The 19615-nt window shown below is 40.4% G+C and overlaps 1 protein-coding gene across 12 annotated transcripts in view; it reads left to right on the forward strand.

Annotated features, from left to right (window-relative positions):
• The window catches only part of SHCBP1L (SHC binding and spindle associated 1 like), a 52741-nt gene that overhangs the window by 1180 nt on the left and 31946 nt on the right, over positions 1-19615 (forward strand). For 7 of the 12 annotated variants that reach the window (XR_004313820.1, XR_004313821.1, XR_004313824.1 and 4 more), the window contains exons 1-2: positions 10354-11499; positions 12983-13132. Coding sequence is in view for 5 of the 12 variants with exons in the window: in XM_032463573.1 (XP_032319464.1) it covers positions 11089-11499; positions 12983-13132 (561 nt within the window). In the remaining 7 variants the exon portion in view is untranslated. Of the gene's footprint in view, positions 1-1407; positions 1487-10353; positions 11500-12982; positions 13133-19615 lie in introns of those variants that run through there. The other 5 variants (XM_032463569.1, XM_032463574.1, XM_032463571.1 and 2 more) reach the window with 4 other exon arrangements.

Raw genomic sequence — 19615 nt, forward strand, 5'->3', positions numbered from 1 at the left:
AAAGGGTTATGTGAGGGGAAGTTAGTAACAATATTTCATAGGAGGTAAGAGGGCTTACAGAAAGGTTCTGAGTGTGATGAGAGTTGAGCAAGGCTTCTATTGCGTGGGGATTGCAGATGGTGCATGGACAGCTCATAACTGTCTCCTCAGCTGACTTTGTAAGAGCTAATGCTGCTGAAATAGCTCTCGTTCGTGGGGAAACACCTCTGGCCACAGGCGCAATAGCCAAGCGGTCAGCGCTGACTTCTGTGCCTTTGAGTGAGCACTCCTAAGGCTTTACCCTCCTTTTCACACACAAAGAGCAAAAAGGGAGCTGGTAATTAGGATGTCCTAAAGCAGGGGGACTGGGGAAAAAAAGGTGTTTTCTTCCCACTCTAAGGGATCTGGCCTTTCAGCTTTGAGCCATGTAAAAAGAGGCTGGGTGATTAAGAAAAAGTTAGGTATCCAGTTCCTACAGTTACTGGTCAGACCCCCAAATCCTAGAAGATGTCTTTTGGTCTGTGGCCATGGGAAATCTGAGACACTTTGAATCCTACTAGGATCTAAAAAAGTCCTTGACATGAGATCAAGTGTCCTAGATACTTGACCTGAATTTGAACAAGTTGTAATCTCTTTAGAGACCTTTAGTTACTAACAGTTTGAGGAGATGGATGCTGTCTCGCTGACTTGCTTGCCTGGAAGAGGAGCAGAAAAGTTCACCAGCATATTGTTGAGAGGGCAGACCCTTATAGAAAAATGCCATCTGCTGAGTCTGCTTTTAGGCTCTGCACAAAGCAGAAAGGTCTTTCAGTATCGCAAGGTGTACTGTTCTTCTCACGTGAAAGAGTGAAAACTGACTTTCAGGATCCTCCGGGATGCTGAAAAAGGCACTACAGAGGTCTACTAAGGTGAAAATGTTACCCTCTGTAGGTGCTGCCGTGAAAAGGGTATGAGACTACTGGATGACAAGAGATGACAATGGTATTAACAGCCCTCAAATCCAGGGCAAATCTCCACCCCCTTCCGTGGGGTTTCTTACCAAGGAGAATGGGTGCAGTGCAAGGACTGGTGCTGGGGCCTGTGAGGCCTGTGTCTTACATTCCTTCATGATTGGTTTAATTCCTAAGTTCTCAGGGTTTAAAAGATATTGTTTACTATTGGGAAAAGGCTTACCAGGGTCAATCTGAACTTGAATTGGGGAAGCTGAATGAATCCACCCCATGTTGACAGTGGATTTTGCCCAGAGTCTCTCAGGGACTTCTTCGAGGAGTTTTAAATTTATGTTGTCTTCAAAGCTTATCTTAAGGGCAAAAATGCTAATAGGGTTGAGGAGCTTGGAATGCCATTAGCTGTGGAGCGGGCTGAATCAACTTCGAGGATATTCCACCTTAGAGAAAAAAGATGGCAGCATGATATTTTTCTAAAAAGTCTTTTCCTAGGAAGTTGACAGTAGCAGAATTGACCAACAGAAAAGAAGAGCTGTCCTGGAGGGAGCCCAACTGGAAAAGTAAGTTAAGGGGCTTATAAGCTACGAGGGGTTTATGAGATATTCTAACCATTTGAACTTTCCCAGTGGTCTGAGGAAGGGGTGGTCTGAGGTTGGAGGAGTTGAGCACAGAAACTGCGGCTCCAGTGTCAATTAAGACAGTAAGGACTTCATTTCCAAACATTAGGGAAGTTTCACTCAGATGAGTAAAGGGAAGGCTTAGAAAAACCTCCTGTTTTTCCTTGGAGCAGGCTCAGTCCACAAGAGGAGCTGAAGGTTTAACACTGGAGGATTGTTGAAAGTGTTTCAGTTTCACGCAATCCTTTTTCCAATGACCAGGTTACTTACAAAAATGGCAGCCATGCTTAGAGTTTGGAGGTTTCAATTCAGCTTGTTGAAGCCTCTTGGAGGAGTCTTGGAGTTGAAGCTATAAATTCATTATTTTAGTTGCCTTTCATTTATTTGAATTTTGAATAGTCCAGGCCAGTTGGTTTGCTGGATTAACCAAATCATGAATTGCTGTGGTTTCCCAATAAAGTTGTGCTCACGTCACTAGAATTGTGCAATCTTCATCTGGGCTGTTTATCAACATGGAGTTAAAGGCCACCTTAGTGAACTCTGTGTTTAAAAAGGGTCCAGAGTTTTCCTTAAAAATAATTTCCAGTTGGTTATAATAGTCATGCACAGGGTCCTCTGTCCTCAGTGTATGCTTGGATTTATTTCAATCAACAGGTTTTGGGAAAGCCTGCGGGTGGCTTCATATGAGGTTTTCGCTATTTTATCCACCCAATGTTGGGCCTGGCCTTCTCCCTCAAGCATGTGGACTGATTGATAAAGATCAGGAAACACAGCCTCCTAGGTTTGAATGGCAATGCTAAATTCCTCTGCAAAATGGTGAGGACCCTCCGTAACCTTGGGAAATTCTTTAGCAATAGCTCACAATTCTGCCTTAGTCCAAAGTGTGTAAATTACATTTAAAAGGGTACCCTTGTTATTGGGTTTCAATTTAAAGGAATGAATTTGAACTGGTTTGAAAGGAAGAGGTTGGGGCTGGAAGATCAATGGAAGCCTTGGGGTCTTAGGGATAAAAAGGGAGCTTAGCAAGGGAAGGGCAAAAGGAAGCGGGGGTGCGGGGAGTGGACAGATTTGAGGAGCAAGAGGGGTGACAGAAGAGTTATGAGTCTTTTGTGACTGAGAACTCTTTTCAGAAAGTTTGGAATCTGAGTCTTCGAGGGAGGTAATTTTGGAGTCTTAGACTTGTTTAGAGGCCTCAAAATACCAATTAAAGTAAATGATCCATTCAATTTGCTTAATTCTGCAGTTTTCAAGTTTATCGGGCAGAAAAATAAGTTTAGGGATTTCAAAAGAACCCCAGTGTGGCCACTGTAATTATAAATCGTATTTGGTGTTATCAGTCCATTGAGATAGAAATTTACAAGATGAAGGACCAGTTTTGAAACATAAAAACTGCTTGGGTTTAACCCTCTTGGAGGAACTTAGAAGAGGACAGTCCCTTAATTAAAGAAACGTCCAAAGAAACCAGAGTACCCACCAGAGGGAAGCTCCTCTAGTGACACAGCCACAAAGTGACAAAGTGAGACAATCATCCCCAGGGCGACTGCCCACCTGATCCCAAAGAAAGGCAACGAACACAGCCTCAACCTGCAGAAGGGAGGCCTGAGCCTGAGACGACTCACAGTTGAAGAAGATGCCAGTTTGTGTGGAAACAGTGAACTCAAGAGGGTCTGAATGTGCCACACGGATTCCAGGAGGCATCAGTCCTGTGGCTTTGAGAGGGCTTCAGATCCCGCTTCTAAAACCACATGAACTGATCTAAACAAATATAGGAGGCAGTAATCAGGCAAAAAGCATTTATTTGGTATCAAGGAGTTGCAATTCAAGGCAAATAGATTCAGACAGCAACCCAAACAGTGTCCTGCTAGGGAGTAAGAGTCAGGGGCTTTTAAAGGCAAAAATCGGAGGTTTGTACTACAAAGATTTTTCTTTGGTGTTGGAGGCAGAAGCTAGGCTTGACTAAACATGACTGAGTGCTAAGGTTATCACTAGAGAGAGGTAGAAGTCCATGACGGTGACAGGCTGCAGGTGTTCTTGCAGAGTTCTTGGACTGTCTGTGGTTTGGCCTGGTTCAAAAGCTCATGGTTCCACCTGGTGAGGACATGCGTAGGGTCCACATCCTTAGTGGTCTCCTGGCTCCATGTTAAAACCCCTTGACGTAAGTGACTCCACTTTACCTCACATTTCACAAATCCTCCAGGTCTCTGCTCTCTCTCTAGTACATTCCTCCAATCCCAAAGCTGGTTTTATTACACTCCAACTCTATTAAACCTCTGTATTTTTATCAAGTGGATCTGCGCTCCTCCTGATCCCAAGTCCCTACTCTTGATAGCAATAAAATATCAAGAAAACTCTGAGTCTGGGTGGATCTCTAAAATGTCGGTGAGCCTTGTCTGGTTTTCGCTTTGCTTAGGGCTAGCTGTTATAACTCATCAGTGCTTTGTTCTTTCCTTCTGCAACCAAGAAAGAGAAAAGAAAGCCTCAAAGAATTAATGTTCAGGCTGCAGGACTGAAAGAAGCCTACTTTCTACTTTACAGGGAACTAGGAAGAGAAGAAGTTTTGATCAGAAATAGTTTTCTGATAGAAAATAACGAGTTCTAAATTTTAAACAAAGTTTTGTTATTTAGATCATTTGTATACTGGAGACAGCCTTTGGATTTAACCCAGGGCTCCCCCAGATAGCCCAGCTCAAAGAGAATAACAGCTTACAAACATTCACGGTGCTCTAAAGAACTTAAGCACACATGCACCGACAACCAGCAATATGGGGCCTCTAGGTTAAAAGGCTCGGCAGTGGACATAAAGATGAGTGGAACCCGATCCTGGGCACCAGCGAGGTGACAACCTGGAAGGACAGACACACATTTCAATTTAAAAAATCTTACTAGCTATGTGCCAAGGATTGTGCTAAGGCTGAGAATTAAAACTACGAATGTCATTGTCCCAGCCCATGAAGTGTTTCAGTGTGTTACAATACTGTGCAAAAAGCACTCTGGGAGCACAGAGGAGAGAAAGGTTAGTTCTGTCAAGGGACATATATTAGAACCTGGCCTAGAGGAATCCTCACAGGTGGAGGCAAGCAGGAAAGGCATTTCAGGCGAGGAAGACAGCATGGGCAAGGTGGGACAATGGCTACTGGTCAGAGCCCCGGGAGCAAGAGATTAAGACATCCAGGACCTTAGTTTACTCAAATTCAGTTCTGCTGTAGTCAGGCATCCCCTTCAAGGTCCCTGTGAGGAGTAAGACAAGACCAGGAGGTTTTGGCCACAAAACCCAATACGGAAACTAGCCCGAGTATGCAGGGTCCACAGACACTCTCCTCATTTTTGGCAGGCCTGAGCCCTAACGTCCACAAGGCCTGGCAGCATCCACTCAGCTATCAACATCACACATTTTACCACTTCAGGGGTCAGGAAGAGCCAAGTCAAGGAAAAGCCTCCAAGGAAAAAGAGAGGAAATGTGTTTTTCCCTCCAAGTTCCTCCAGAGTTGGCCTCATTTAGCACCCAAGGCCTTGTTAGTTAGAGTTACTAATCAAATGAGAATTGTTTTAACTGCTGTGAGGAAGTACAGACTGATTTAACATTGATGGAGTGTGCTTCAGACACGAGCTAGACAGCAAAACATGTGACCTCATTACCGCAAACTTATTTAAATCCCATTCTATTAACAAGGAAACTAAGGCCTCAGACAGGAGGAGAAACTTATCTTAACATCATAGCCAAACCACTGAACTCAAGCAGTCTGGCCCGGGTCCATGCTTTTGACTATACATTTTGTAATATAAATTCAGCAAAGAAATGAATTGAGAAAAAGTACTGGATAGAAAGAAAACTCAAAGACAGGGGTCCAATAAGATCAGTTTTATGGACATTCAGGCTTTTCAATTCCTTTGCATGTCTCCATCCCTTAAATCCCGAGTCCCAGCCTTAGGGCAAGGGTGACTGACACTGTATAGTCTAAACACTACAGAGCTACAGTAATCAAAACAGTAGGTATTGGCATAAAAACAGACATATGGATCAATGGAACAGAATGGAGAGCCCAGAAATAAAGCCACAGACCTATGGTCAATTAATCTTTGACAAAGGAGACAAGAATATACAATGGAGAAAAGACAGTCTCTTCAGCAAGTGGTGTTGGGAAAACTGGACAGCAGCATGTAAATCAATGAAGTTAGAACACTCCCTCATACCAGACCCGAAAATAAACTCAAAATGGCTTAAAGACTTAAATATAAGACAAGACACAATAAATCTCCTAGAAGAAAACATAGGCAAAACATTCTCTGACAAATCTTAGCAATGTTCTCCTAGGGCAGTCTACCCAGGCAATAGAAACAAGAGCAAAAATAAATAGATGGGACCTAATTAAGCTTAAACTTACAAGCTTTTGCACAGCAAAGGAAACCATAAGTGAAACAAAATGATAACCTATGGAATGGGAGAAAATATTTGCAAATGATGCGATTGACAAAGGCCTAATTTCCAGAATATATAAACAGTTCATTCAGCTTAATAAGATAAACAAACAATCCAATCCAAAAATGGGCAGAAGACCTAAACAAGCAATTCTCCAATGAAGACATACAAATGGTGAACAGGCACATGTAAAAAATGATCAATATCACTATTTATCAGAAATGCAAATCAAAACTATAGTGAGGTATCACCTCACACCAGTCAGAATGGCCATTATTCAAAAGTCCATGAATGATAATGCTGGAGAGGGTGTGGAGAAAAGGGAGGCCTCCTACACTGTTGGTGGGAATGCAGTTTGGTGCAACCATTATGGAAAACAGTATGGACATTCCTCAAAAAACTAAAAATAGACTTACCCTATGATCCAGCAGTCCCACTTCTGGGTATATATCCAGAGAGAACTCTAATTTGAAAAGATACCTGCAACCCAATGTTCAAAGCAGTACTATTTACAACAGCTTAGACATAGAAGCAACCTAAATGTCCATTGACAGATGACTGGGTAAAGAAGTTGTGGTATATTTATATAATGGAATACTACTCAGCCATAAAAAGAATAAAATAATGCCATTTGCAGCAACATGGATGGACCTAGTGATTGTCATTCTAAGCGAAGTAAGCGAAAGAGAAAGAAAAATACCATATGATATCACTCATAAGTGAAATCTTAAAAAAAATAAAGAAAAAAAAAGGACACTGTGAACTCATCTATAAAACAGAAAAAGACTCACAGACATAGTAAACAATCTTATGGTTACTGGAGAAAAGGGGTGGGAAGGGATAAATTTGGGAGTATGAGATTTGCAAATGTTAGCCACTATATATAAAAACAGATTTAAAAGTTTCTTCTGCCTAGCACAGGGAACTATATTCAGTATCTTGTAATAACCTTTTATGAAAATGAATATATGTGTATATGCATGACTGGGACATTGTGCTGTATTCCAGAAATTGACACATTATAACTGACTGTACTTCAATTTTAAAAAATTAAAAAAACCAAACTCTGTATAGTCTAATGTAGTTGCCTAATTTTCGATCAAAACCAGAGCTAAGATTGATTGACTTCAAGACAATAATCTCAAGTGCTGGAACTAACGCTGTCTTTTAGGCCAATAGCTCAGATGACTCATCGTCAAGTCCAAGGTTGTAGAGTTCTACTCTATCTTATAACCCCATTGTGATAACTGCATGTAGTGGATACTGTGGCGAGCTGCCCCAGTCCCTCTTTTAGGACAACATGTTCATTCTTCCAGCTGCTGGGAGTACTGCCTGCTGAAGACTCACATCACAATCCCTCTCTGGGAGTTGCCTTCAGCCAAAGGGAGTTGCCAGCACCACACATCTATTAGAAAGGCCAAGATCCAGAAAACTGATGACACCACATGCTGGTGAGAAAGGGAAGCAACAGGAATTCTCATTCCCTGCTGCTAAGAAGGCAAAATGGTACAGCCACTTTGGAAGACAGTTTGGCAGTTTCTTACAAAGGCAGCTGCCATACCAAGGTGATGCCCCCTCTCTGTAGGCAGCTCACATCCAATGGCTGGAAGGTGCAGGGGTACAATGACCCCTTGCCTCAACTCTAAAGGGCCACCTCAGTCCAGAGCTTCCAGCAGAAATGGTTGAGGACTCTGTTCCAAATGTATCACAGTTCAATATCTCTCTTTGCCCGTTTCCACTTCCCTCATTCCCTTACAGATGTTGTTCTCCAAGTACTCCCTCAAATTCTCTTTATGCAAGTCACCATCTCAGACCCTGTTTCCTAGGGGACCCCACCATTGGTATGGAAGCAGCTTACAAAATGATATTTTGGAGACGGATCACCTTTTAGCCAACTGTCAACAAGGACCCTGTCACGGGTGGTGGGTGGAACGCTGATAACTCATAGCTTGATACGCAGGTGCAGTTGTTGACACTTTCACTGTGGGCAAAAGGGGAGAGCTTCAGCGGTGGTACAATGTAAGGGTTTGAGAAGTTTGGTGCAAGCGGTTCTCATGAGGACTATGGACTCAGAAGGCTCTTGCTGTGTCTTACCTATCCTATTCACCAGCAAAAGGCAAAGAAATGCTGCGGGATTGATCACCAATTTAAGGTGAGGGGCCAGAAGCCCGCACTGCAGCAAACAAAAAGACTCCTTTCCTGTTGAAGGGCAGAAAAAAACTGAGCTCCAGGTTTTTATTAGAGGAATGAAGTTTCAGAGAAGGTTGAGTTCTCAGCCAGAGTAAGATTGCTAAACCAAAGTCAGGCTCTGACTGGGAAGGACTGAGATCCTGAGAGCTGGGGACATGTTGGTTGACACATTTGAAAGTACTGATTCCCCAGAATCCTTTAAACCCTCTGAGCACACATCTCCCCTGTTAAAGGCTAGTTCCCCTGTGCCTGGAGGTGATGCGTAGGTTTCTGCCTTCGAAGTCTCCGTGCACCACTTCTGAGGATCTACCCCAAATTTCCTCCTGGCCACCAGTCCAATAAATAGGGTTAAGATACAACATAACCCAGCCAGAGAAGTGCTGTGTCTGCTAATGGAGGATGAGGATACTGAAGGAGTGGCCAATATGTACTGGCAGGAGTCGGGAAAGTTTATATGGGAATCGATACTGAGGGCGATGGACGGGAGAGCAGAATATAAAGTTGGATAAGAGAGTTTATCAGGATGGTTAGAATTCAACTCCTTATATACATCATATATGTGACCCTTTGTGATAATGGCTTTTGCATGTCTTTCCAACCTGACGTTGTGTCCCAGTTTGCCCCCTCTATTCCAGCAATACCAAGCTACCGAGGTCAAGTTATATTTAGCCCTCTGTAAAACCACTAACAACTCTCTCTGCCTAGAATGTTTACCCTACTCCATTCCCCATTCTACCCCTGCCTTAGGTGCCTACAGCCTTCTATTTTATAGCACAGCCCATCTGGGAATCTTATCTGCTAATTGGAGTAGAAGTTAATACATCCTTTTCCGGAAACAATTTCGCAATACTGGGAGCCTTAAAGCGATTCAGGAATTCCATTTTTCCCTGGGAAGGGTGAAATCTGAAATTTTCAAAAATTTATGAACAAAGATAAAAATGGCATACTTATTATTATAAAAATTAATGTAACCCAAATATCTGAACATACAGGCTTATGGAAATTACATCCATACAAAAATTGTGTGTAGCTACTGAAAATGATGTGTTTTAATAATTCATAATAAGAAAATGCTTATGATAAACTAAATGAAAAACAAAATGAAGTTATAGGATCAAAACTTTGTAATAATGTGATAGGAAAAAGTACTGAAAAAATATGACAAAATCTAACAGTAGTTATTGCCAGGCACTGGAAGTACAAGGTATTTAAATTTTCTTCTTTCTTATTTAAATTTTCTTCTTTCTTATGCTTTTCTGTATTGCCCAAATTGGCTCAGAGAACAGATACTACTTTCATAATCAAGACTCAGTTTAAGTATCGCTTCTGAAAAGAAAAGTCCTTTTTTCTCAAAATGTGGAAAATATATATATTAAAACTTACATATGTGTATATAAGCTTTTTACCATGGTCCTAACCAAATACAATTATCTATTCACCCATCTGCACCCTTCACTATGATTATGTGGATAGAAATTTTGTCTTTTATTTCTATAAATTTAGCATCTATGCATTGCCTGGCACATAGCAGTTTCCTAAAAATTATTTGCCATCTTTTCTTTTTTCTTTCTTTTTTTTTTTAGCTGGGAGGTTGCTGTTGGCTTTGCACTTTTGACTAGGACAAGTGGTCTCTATTATTCTGAACCTAAGAACAAACCCAAAATTTATTAAAAACAAAACTTTTTGAAGAAATGCTAGAATAATCGGTTTTACTTTTAGTGAGTGAAATCTTTTTTTTCCCCCAAGTCCAGGACTTCTGACAAAAGAAATAAACTTGGAGTCAAACATGATGAATGTTGCAATTATTCCCTGAACTATAGTAACACGATATTAATACTAATATTTTCCTCAAAATAAACTCCAGATTTAACACAGTGTCCTTCCAGATGAGGGTGAAGGCAGGCAGGTGTTTCCCCAGTGCTGCTCTTTTCCGTGGGAGCTGTCAGCCCCAGGGCGGTACTCCACAGCTGGACTGTAAACAAAAGTTTTTCCAATTGGCTCAACGTACGTTCAATAGCAAAATAACAGAAAAAAGTGGCCTCTGTTCTCCAAAATGCACTGTCTTGGGCAGACTTTTACTGTGAAAGTCTTCACAGTTTGCACACATTTCTCCCAGCTGGAAATGTACGTCCCGTTTAACAATTACATAATGTAATCTTTCATGTGAGAATTTTGAGCAGCACAACAGGGACATGGAAAGAGACTAACCTAAACTTCTTGGCAGAGAATGAGTGTCTTGCTTAACATGTGAAGGAAACTTTATTTTGGGAACCGTGTGAATACGTCGGGGGAAGCCTAGGTCGCTGGATTTGGCACTAGAGTTTCCTCTAGTAATAACCAGAAGGTTCCAGTTACCGCTGCCTCCCCGAATAAAAATAAATTTTCTTTCAGGCTGTGTTTTGCGCAGATACGGGTGTGCGGAGGGCTAGATACCTACGTGTGTTAGGTCATGATGAACTGGAGGGTGACTCACAATCACCCTGAAGATGTGTGAGATCTATGAAAACTCTCCTCGGGGGAAGAATTGCGCCTCTGCACGGCTCTAAAGGGACAGAGGTGAGGTCGGAGCGCGCGCCCAAGGCGCGGGCATCACGGAGCTGCACCGCCGCCACCCGGGCTCCACGCGCTCCTCCCCGGCCCCCGCCCCGCCCTCGCCCCGCGCCTCCCCCGCAACGGCCCGCCCCCGCCCTCAGGCCGCGCCCGGCCAACAGCTCGCTCGGAACCTTGCCCTTCACCGTTTCCCGTCACGCCCCAAAGCGTCCCTGCCCGTCCCCAGCCCCCAGCGTCACCCTCCGACATCTCCGCCCGCGCCCGACACCCCATCCCCCAACTCCCCGCGGGCGCGCGACGCCCTCGAGCTGCCGCCGCCCACTGGCCGGCGCGGAGCAGGTGGGAAAATTGGCCAACGGCTGCGGCCGGTCCTGAGGGTGCCGAGGGGATGGCGTCGGGACCCAGGCCCGCGGCGCCTGACGACTCGGTCCGCACGACCAGCCCCGGCCGGCGAGGCGACAAGGTTGTCTCCGCGCCCACCGGAGACCCGGCGGCGGCGGCAGGGAGCCTGAAGAGAACCGCGTCCCCGGTGCGGTCGGTGGTGGCGTCCCCGCGCCCGGTGAAGGGGAGGGCGGGCCGGGAGGCGGCGCGGCGGCGGCTGCAGCTCCCGCCCGTGTCTCAGGCCGAGGGCCCGGGAGAGGGGCCGCGGGAGGAGGATGAGGAGCCCCTTCTCTCGGAGCCGGAGGAGGATGACGCGGAGGCGCGGCCGCTGCCCCCGGTCTGCGGGTCCCCCATGAGGGGGATGTGGCGGGACGAGAAGGTGGCGCTGTACTGCGACGAGGTGCTGCGGGGCTGCAACGTGAGTAGGTGGAGAGGGCAACGGGCGGGAACCCGCACGCGGGGACGCGGGGCCCCCTTTTACGGCGGTGCGGGTACAGGGGGCACAGGGAAAACCTGCGTTTCGAAAAACCACATTTACTGCACATTTCCAGGGCCCTGTTGAAGGAGTTACAATTACATTTTCCTTCGGACAGCATCCACTCTGATGGAGTGTTTTCTGGTTATCTGAAGATAGATAGGCCTTGTCGTCGCCCAAGTATGCGTCTTAGTGTTTTAATTTAACAACCTGTGCCCGAACATAAGGACAAGATTACTCAGCCTTGACTTTTACGCTACAATACTAAAAACGTTTAGTCTAGGATGTGTAGTGAGGTTTTGTAAAAGAAGATTACCTACCTACCTGGTGACGCTGAACAGAACAGATGTTGTATACTTCTACCGTATTTTTATTTAAGGTGTAGCAGAAGAATTTGTGTAGGAGGATTCTGTTGCACTGATGTTTATAAAACTTAAAAACTAGAAACTAAATTTCCAACTATGAGCGTAGTAAAGAATTTGTGATGGCTTCATATAATGGAAAACCACGCAGTTCTAAAAATTGTTTTCAGGACCTATACATATGCTTATGCTATAATGTTAAGTAAAAAAAAGATTAAACATATGATTCATGTGTGTGGTTGAATAAATATATAGAAAAAAGACTGGAAGGAAATGCACCAAAACATCAGCAATGGTTTTTCTGGCTGCCAGGATTAGGGGTGGTTTTTGTTTCCCTTATGTTAATATGTATTTTTTAGATTGTCTGTAGGTTAAACATTTTATAATCAGAAGAAAATTTTATTTTTAAAAATACCATTATCATAATAACACTAGGGTGGTATTTAACGAGCAACTTATATCTGATACTGAGTGTTGGAGAAGGTTAGATCTCTTAAAGCCAGTTGAAACACATTGATATAAATTACTGTGTCATTAATCAGGCAGGGTCTAATGACTGAGTTTCATAATAGCTTACATTATTTATCATCCTGAGGGTAGCTGAATTTAAATGTAGAAAATCAAATGGGCAGGTATTTATTGAATGCTTAATGTGCTCATTTGTTTTATAGCTTGGATTTCTATTTTAAATTTTTATGTACTGAATAAGTTTTAAATAGGTCATTACATCTTTGAAGTTCAGAAAAAATAATTAAGTTTTTAAGATGATAATTATTTTTTCTATGTATAGTTACAGTATTTTTATCCAGTGGATTAATAAAACAAATTATTTAAAACTTAAATAATAAGTAGATGTCTCATCTCTGAATTACTCCATTGAGGGAATAGATCTCTTTTAAGTTTAATTTTTTAATATTCATGATATTTTCCATTAACTATAGATTTAGTTAAAATCTATTATTTTCCAGGTTTTTCATTATTTAAGGATATATTGGTTTCATATTTAAATAAGAAAAATATTTATTTATAAATCTATAATTTCATATTTTTTTTTCTGCTGCTAGGCAGAAGATGCTGATGACGCTATGACTAAATACCTATCAGAAAAATTAAAGTTGAAAGACAAATGGCTTGGGGTCTGGAAGACTAATCCTGAGTTATTCTTTATGAAATATGAAGAAGCTTCTATACCTTTTGTTGGTATACTGGTTGAGGTAAAAATTTTCACCTGATCTTTCTTCTTTGCATGAAATTATCAGTTCTTTTTAAGACCAAAATAGCACCTTATTAATTTGGGGCTTTCATACTTAAACAGAAGTTGACAAAAGTTTACTTCTACTTTAAGTTTGTAAGCAAATAGGATAAAAAAAAAAAGGTAAGGAGGTATATTAGCACCCATTTTCTTATAGACAGTTATCATTAAATCTAATGGTACCAGATAATATCTATTAGTCTAGATTTAATTGATGAAATACCATAAAAATAACAAAAATGCTTTTCTTAAAAATTAGTAACATAAGCTTTAACTAATTTGCACCTCTTTTCTCATTATTTCTCTTTAATCTTCATTTATCTGAATTATGAGGTTTAGTTAGAGAAAGAAAAAAAATGGATCAGAAAACTGTTGGTAAAATTTGAAATTTTTTCCTATGAAAAGTGCCCTTTTATTGCAATGCGTCTACTTCCAAGACCTCATATGATAAACTTTTGCTTTTAAAGATCTGTAGGGTAAATACTGTGGCATATTTGACATCATAAATTCGATTCCCCTAAAAGTTAATATCCTTGTATAGAAATTAATATTTACCATCACAAATCGCCTCAGATAGATATTTCAAATCTGTGGTTTTGGTGACAAGAAAAATTTATGTTTGAAACTCATTACATTGCACACTACCTTAAAACAATTCAATTCTATGCTTTATGGAAAAGTAAATTAGTGGTATTTTACAATAAAGGGTAGCATACATACAGTCATAGAGGCCACAAAGGAATATGAAAGAGTCTTGGGATTAATTTTCCAGTAATGCTCTATTTTTAGTGTTTCTTTGAGGATTGCTCAACTTCAGATTTTGAGTAGATTTTGTTGAGAACTTTTATAACTTCTTTGGAATTTTTTCATGTGGATAAAATAAGAGGAGATGGACAGTATCGGTGTCTTTAACATTTTTTTTTAGCAGTTTAGGTTTTTTTTTCAGTCAAGTTTTATGATGAAGCCCAATATGTACAGCACATTAAAACAGAACATTATTGACTGAAATGTGGGATGGTATCCTGGCCATTGCTTGGTTTCTCTCTCAACATTGCATGATAGCCCCTACTCCATAAAACCTTTCAAGATCCCTAAAGTTACATGGAAATTCACTGGGTTAGGTTATCTAAAAATTCTATCAAGTTCTAAGATTTTACAGGCAATACATTGATTATTTGCTCTCTTTCTTGGTCCGAAAGTAACAAGCAAGATTACAGGTAATTAGATTGCTTTAAAATCCTCTAGGAGATGCTAATGTCCTTTAAACATTAGAGAGGTGGGAAGAAAAGGAAGAACAGAAGAAAAGGCAGAATATAGTATATCGACGGATTCTAATTCTTTGAATTATAAGGCAGTGAGACTAGCTCATGGGACTTCTTAAGATTATGCTGTACAATTCAGACTTGTTGTTTTGTCTGCCTCTACTTTAGTCTTATGTGGATTGAAATATCAACAGTGGTATATAATGCTCCTTGTTCCGAAGTCACAATAATTTATTCCTGTGGACCTCACTCTCTGTCTTTTTCTTTAGATGCTGTATTAGTTTTCTATTTCTGCTGTAACAAACTACCACATATTTGGTGGCTTAATACAAGTTTATCATTTCACAGTTCTATAGGAAAGAAATCTTACATGAGATTATCTGGGCTAAAATCAATATGTAGGCAGGGCTGTATTCCTTTCTGGAGGCTCTAGGTAAGAATGTTTCCTTGCCTTTTCCAGCCTATAGAAGCTGCCTGCATTCCATGACTTATGGTTCCCTTTCTCCATTTTCAAAGTCCTTCTTGCACTGTATCTCTGTGGTTCTCTGCAGTCTAGAAAGATGCTTCCATTTAAAAAGATTCATGATTAGAATGGGTCGAGCTGGGTAATCCAGGATGACTTTCCCATCTCAACTCCTTAACCTTAATTATATCTGCAGAGTCCCTTTTGCCTTATAAAGTAATATATTCACAGGTTCTAAGTATTAGGGGACCATCTGGGAGCCATTATTCTGCCTACTACAGATCCATACAAGCAATAAACAAATTTTTAAAATTTTGGAAGTATTATAGTTGATTGGAAGGGCATATCCTTAATCTTGGTTACAAAGTGGGCCGGATATTAAGGAAACTTTTATGAGCTCTGTAGAAAGCAATTTGGCAAAATATATTAAGAACTTTAAAATAGTTTACTCATTGTAAGTTATTTCTCAGTAAAGCTGGAAAAAATTAAAATAATAAAAACAAGTAAGTAGGTCCCACTGCACAGAAAAATAGATAAAAATTTAAAAGTTCACTTTATTTCTAGAAATTCGTTCTATAGAAATCAGAAATGTATGAAAAGATTTATGTGTTTAAGGTGATCACTGTGATATTTATAAAACTAAAGACTGGGAACACCATGAAAGTTTAATAATAAGATACTGGTCAAATAAATGATGATATATCTAAGATAGGATATCATGTAGTTATAAAACTTACAACAAAAAATCATTTGGAACATTTTCACTGTGTATGTTAAATAAAACAGAAGATGCAAAACTAGATATACAATGTGATCCAGCTAAAGTTCATAGGAATAAAACTGGAAGATAAAGAGCAAAAGATTAACAGTGGTTATTTTTGGTGATAGCATTATGTTTGATTTTTTAAAATTTTGTACAAAAGCATGTCTAGTCACCATCAGTAAGCTTTTTTGTACATACTCATCCTCACTTTTTGGGCAATATGCTTTAGTATTTTGTTTATATCCCTTGATCAGGCTTTAATGTTTAATTTGCAGATATTTAAGGGAATTCTCGGTGGATTCTGGAAACTGGCTATTTACCGGATTCTACTATATCATGGTTCTAAAGAGGAACTAGTCCCTTTGAAACTCTAGTAATAGACTCCCTGGTTGTAAAGCCTGTTCTATAACTTTGCTTTCTGAACAAATGGGAAGGCATTTAAATTCACATTTTAGACTGCTTGGGACCTTCTCTTCCCTCCGGCTGCTATCCTGTCTCTCTCCTTTGTTTCACTGTAGAGGCCCCCAAATAGTTACATTAAATGTCTCAGTTTGCTTACCTTCTGCCTGTCCATTCGTTGTTAAATGTTTTCTTAGTTTTGTCAGAGTTAAACATGCGCAGTTTATAGAGTCAGAATTATAATTTTTGTTACAAAATGATGTGGTTACCCAATCTCTCTACACCCTCTGCTGCCATTTCTTGTATTTTCCAGATGCAACGAATTTCAATCAGTTATTATAGTATTAATTCTCCATCTCCAAGTATCATGCTTATATTGCTCTTTAATGTCTCTATTTTAGGTTTTACATATAGCTTCCACTATGAAAAATGGGTAACACTTTTATGTACCATTGCCACTACCATTCCCTGTTCCACCTTATACTCATATTTTTCACATGCTCATGTTCCCAAAATACCTATAAAATAATTTTTATTTGATCAGATACTCAGTCTTTACCTTCATAGATAGATAGTATTCACCTCACAGATAAAGCGTTTAGTATACTATGGCTAATTTTTCTTTCCTGAACATTAGGAAGAAATTTCCTTGAGTTAATAACCTTGTTTTTACATTGTGTTTAGTTTTCTCACTAATTTATCCCCAAACTCTTCCTTAATTATGTAAATCTTCAGCATGTTCAAACATAACTATCAGTTTTGTCTTCTTAAAGAGGGTATCTCTTGCATCCTTCTGATCTACAATCTGGATTGGTGATCTCTAGACCTACTGGATAGCTTTTGGGGTCTCCTTCTATCATCATTCTAAAAATTCTTTTCATCGTTCTCTTGTGTAAATAACTTATTTCCCAAAATTCCTGTCTTCTTTTTTTTCTTAGTTTATTCTCTCATTTTGGCCAAGGATCTTATCCTAATAGCTTCATGGGTAAGGGCACAAAGTAGATAAAATTATTGTGATCTTGTATACTTGAAAATATTTTTATGGAATCTTCATATTTATTTGATAAATTGACTGAGTACAAGAATTCTAGGTTTGATTTCATGCCCAGAATTTGTAAAATACTATTCTACTGTCTTCAGGCTTCCAGTGTTGTTGGTTAAGAATCCAGTAATATTGATTTTTTGATGATACTTCTTTTTTCCTGTCTGACAACTTGTGGTATCTTCTCTTGTATCATCCCCAGAGTCCTCCACCAAAATGACAACAAAGGAATTTTTTAAAGGTTGCCCAAGGACAAGAGATGGAAAAGGAGACAGTAGCAACACAATTTAGAAGGTGTAAAACATATAAATAAATGACAGCTGACTTGGTAGAGCTAAGAAAGTGAATTCTAAGTTTGCAGAAGGGAAAGCCAAAAAAAAAAAAAAAAAAAAAAGCAGCTTCATTTACACTGTAAAACCCCAAAGGCTTAAGAATTGACTATACTTACAACTTGGGTTGGGTTGAAGAGGGAGCTTAAATTCAAGAAGAATTGCTTGAAAGCTATTTAAGAAACAGGGACTTCTGTTTCCAGAAAGATGGGAGTAGACATACTTTTCCCTTTCTTTCTTATCAAGTACAACTAAAAACTCTGGATTATACATATAAACAACTATAAGATCTGAAAGTTGGAGAGAAGGCAGATAGGCCAGGGACCTTGTGACTTAGGGAATGACACGATGATGAGTTCCCTAGGCGTCGCTTCATATATCCTAAACTGGGTACCAGAGGAGCGGGAAATCTGGAAACAACAACAGGTGTAGGAAAAAAAAAAAAAAAGAGAAGTCCCTCCAAAAGCCTGCTTTCTCTAGTCAAAGTCAGGAAAAGGGTAGCCAAACACCACAGAAAAAAACTGCTGCCTCTCACTTCCATCCTTCAAGAAAAGACCAAGAGAAGAGCCTAGACTTCCAACCTTGCCAAGCTGTAATAAGGCGCACTAGCCCTGCTGCCAGAGTGATGCTAGAGGAAACCTAGTGGGCAGAAGATTGGGGGCTGGGTGATAAGGAACTTTCCCTGCCCCCCACGGTGTAGACTACACGGGAAGCCTGGACTCTGTCCACTCTCTGCAGGGGTGGTGTCAGAACAGACCTAGTGGAGAATCAGTACTTTCACCACCACCCCAGGATGTCAGTGGAGACAATGTGATGGGCAGTAATAAGGTGCTCCCTCTGTCTCTCTGCCAGGGCGGTGTCAGTGGAGGCCTAGTGGAGAATCTGAGCCCCCACCCCTGAATAGCATAATGAGCAGACACTTTACCCCTCAGTGTCAGAGGCTGAGTGGAGAATCTGGACTTCCATCCCCATCTGGCAGTAACGATGTGGTAACCTCTTTTCCATGCCAGACTGGTGTCAGAAGAAGAATGATAAAAGATTTAAATAAGATCACGACTCATAATACTCAAAATGTCCAGGTTTCAATAGAAAATCACTTGTTATTACTTCTCAATCACTCCTAAGACTCAGGAAGATCTCAACTTGAATGAAATAAAACAATACATACCAACACTGAGATGACACAGATGTTAGAATTATCTGACAAGGATTTTAAAGCAGGCATTGTAAAAATGCATCAGTGAGCAATTACGAACACATGCTAGAAAAATGAAAAAACAGGTCTTTGCAAGGAAATAGAAAATCTCTGCAAATAAATGAAAGACATAAAAACCAAAGTTTTAGAACTAAAAAAATATAATAACTGAAATAAGGAACTCAGTGGCTGCACTCAACAGAAGAGTGAAGAAAAAGGAAACTGGACTTGAAGATGGAATAACAAATGACCTCACTGAACCTCCTAGAGAAAATAGACTGAAAAAAAAAAATGAACAGAGCCTCAGGGACACGTTGGACTATAACAAAAGACCTAACGTTCATGTCTTCAGAGTCTTAGAAGAAAGGAAAAAAGGTTGGGCTGGGAAAAAAAAAAAAAAAAAAGAGGGAAGTAATGGCTGAAATTCCCCAAACTTGGCAAAAGACAAATCTACAGATTTAAGAAGCTAGCTTGAGAGGTATGGTTAAGGATGGGAGTATCCCACTAGAAAGAAGGGAATAAGTGACAGTGACAGTCTACTGGTACTGAATGTTAGGATCCTTTTGCCTTCTACTCCAGTTCTGCTTCTAGAATAGAAGCAGCTAAGATATATCCCTCTGGGCATGAGAGTTGGAAGATTTTTCTCTGGTCAGTTCAAAAGAAAAGACCCAAAGTACCAATATGTGAAGTTCCCATGGAAAACATCCTACAGTGAATCCAGAGTAGACGTGTTCCACTCATACACACAGACCTTCCAGTTACTTTTATAGTGCTCCACTCTTAAATATGAGCAGACAGCCAATGGTCACCAGACATTTGAGGAAACTCTAATATCAAAAGGGTGGTTAAAATAGCAGAAAAGACATTTGGAAGAAACATGATAAGGAGAAGATAAATACACACATATATAAAACTGTATTCTCAGAAAGGACAAAGCATTCATGAAACAAGAACTGGAACCGATATGATGGGAAAATTCCAAGAAAGGAAGA

This window comes from Camelus ferus, chromosome 21, assembly GCF_009834535.1.
Source record: "Camelus ferus isolate YT-003-E chromosome 21, BCGSAC_Cfer_1.0, whole genome shotgun sequence".
In the NCBI taxonomy this organism is placed as follows: Eukaryota; Metazoa; Chordata; class Mammalia; order Artiodactyla; family Camelidae; genus Camelus; species Camelus ferus.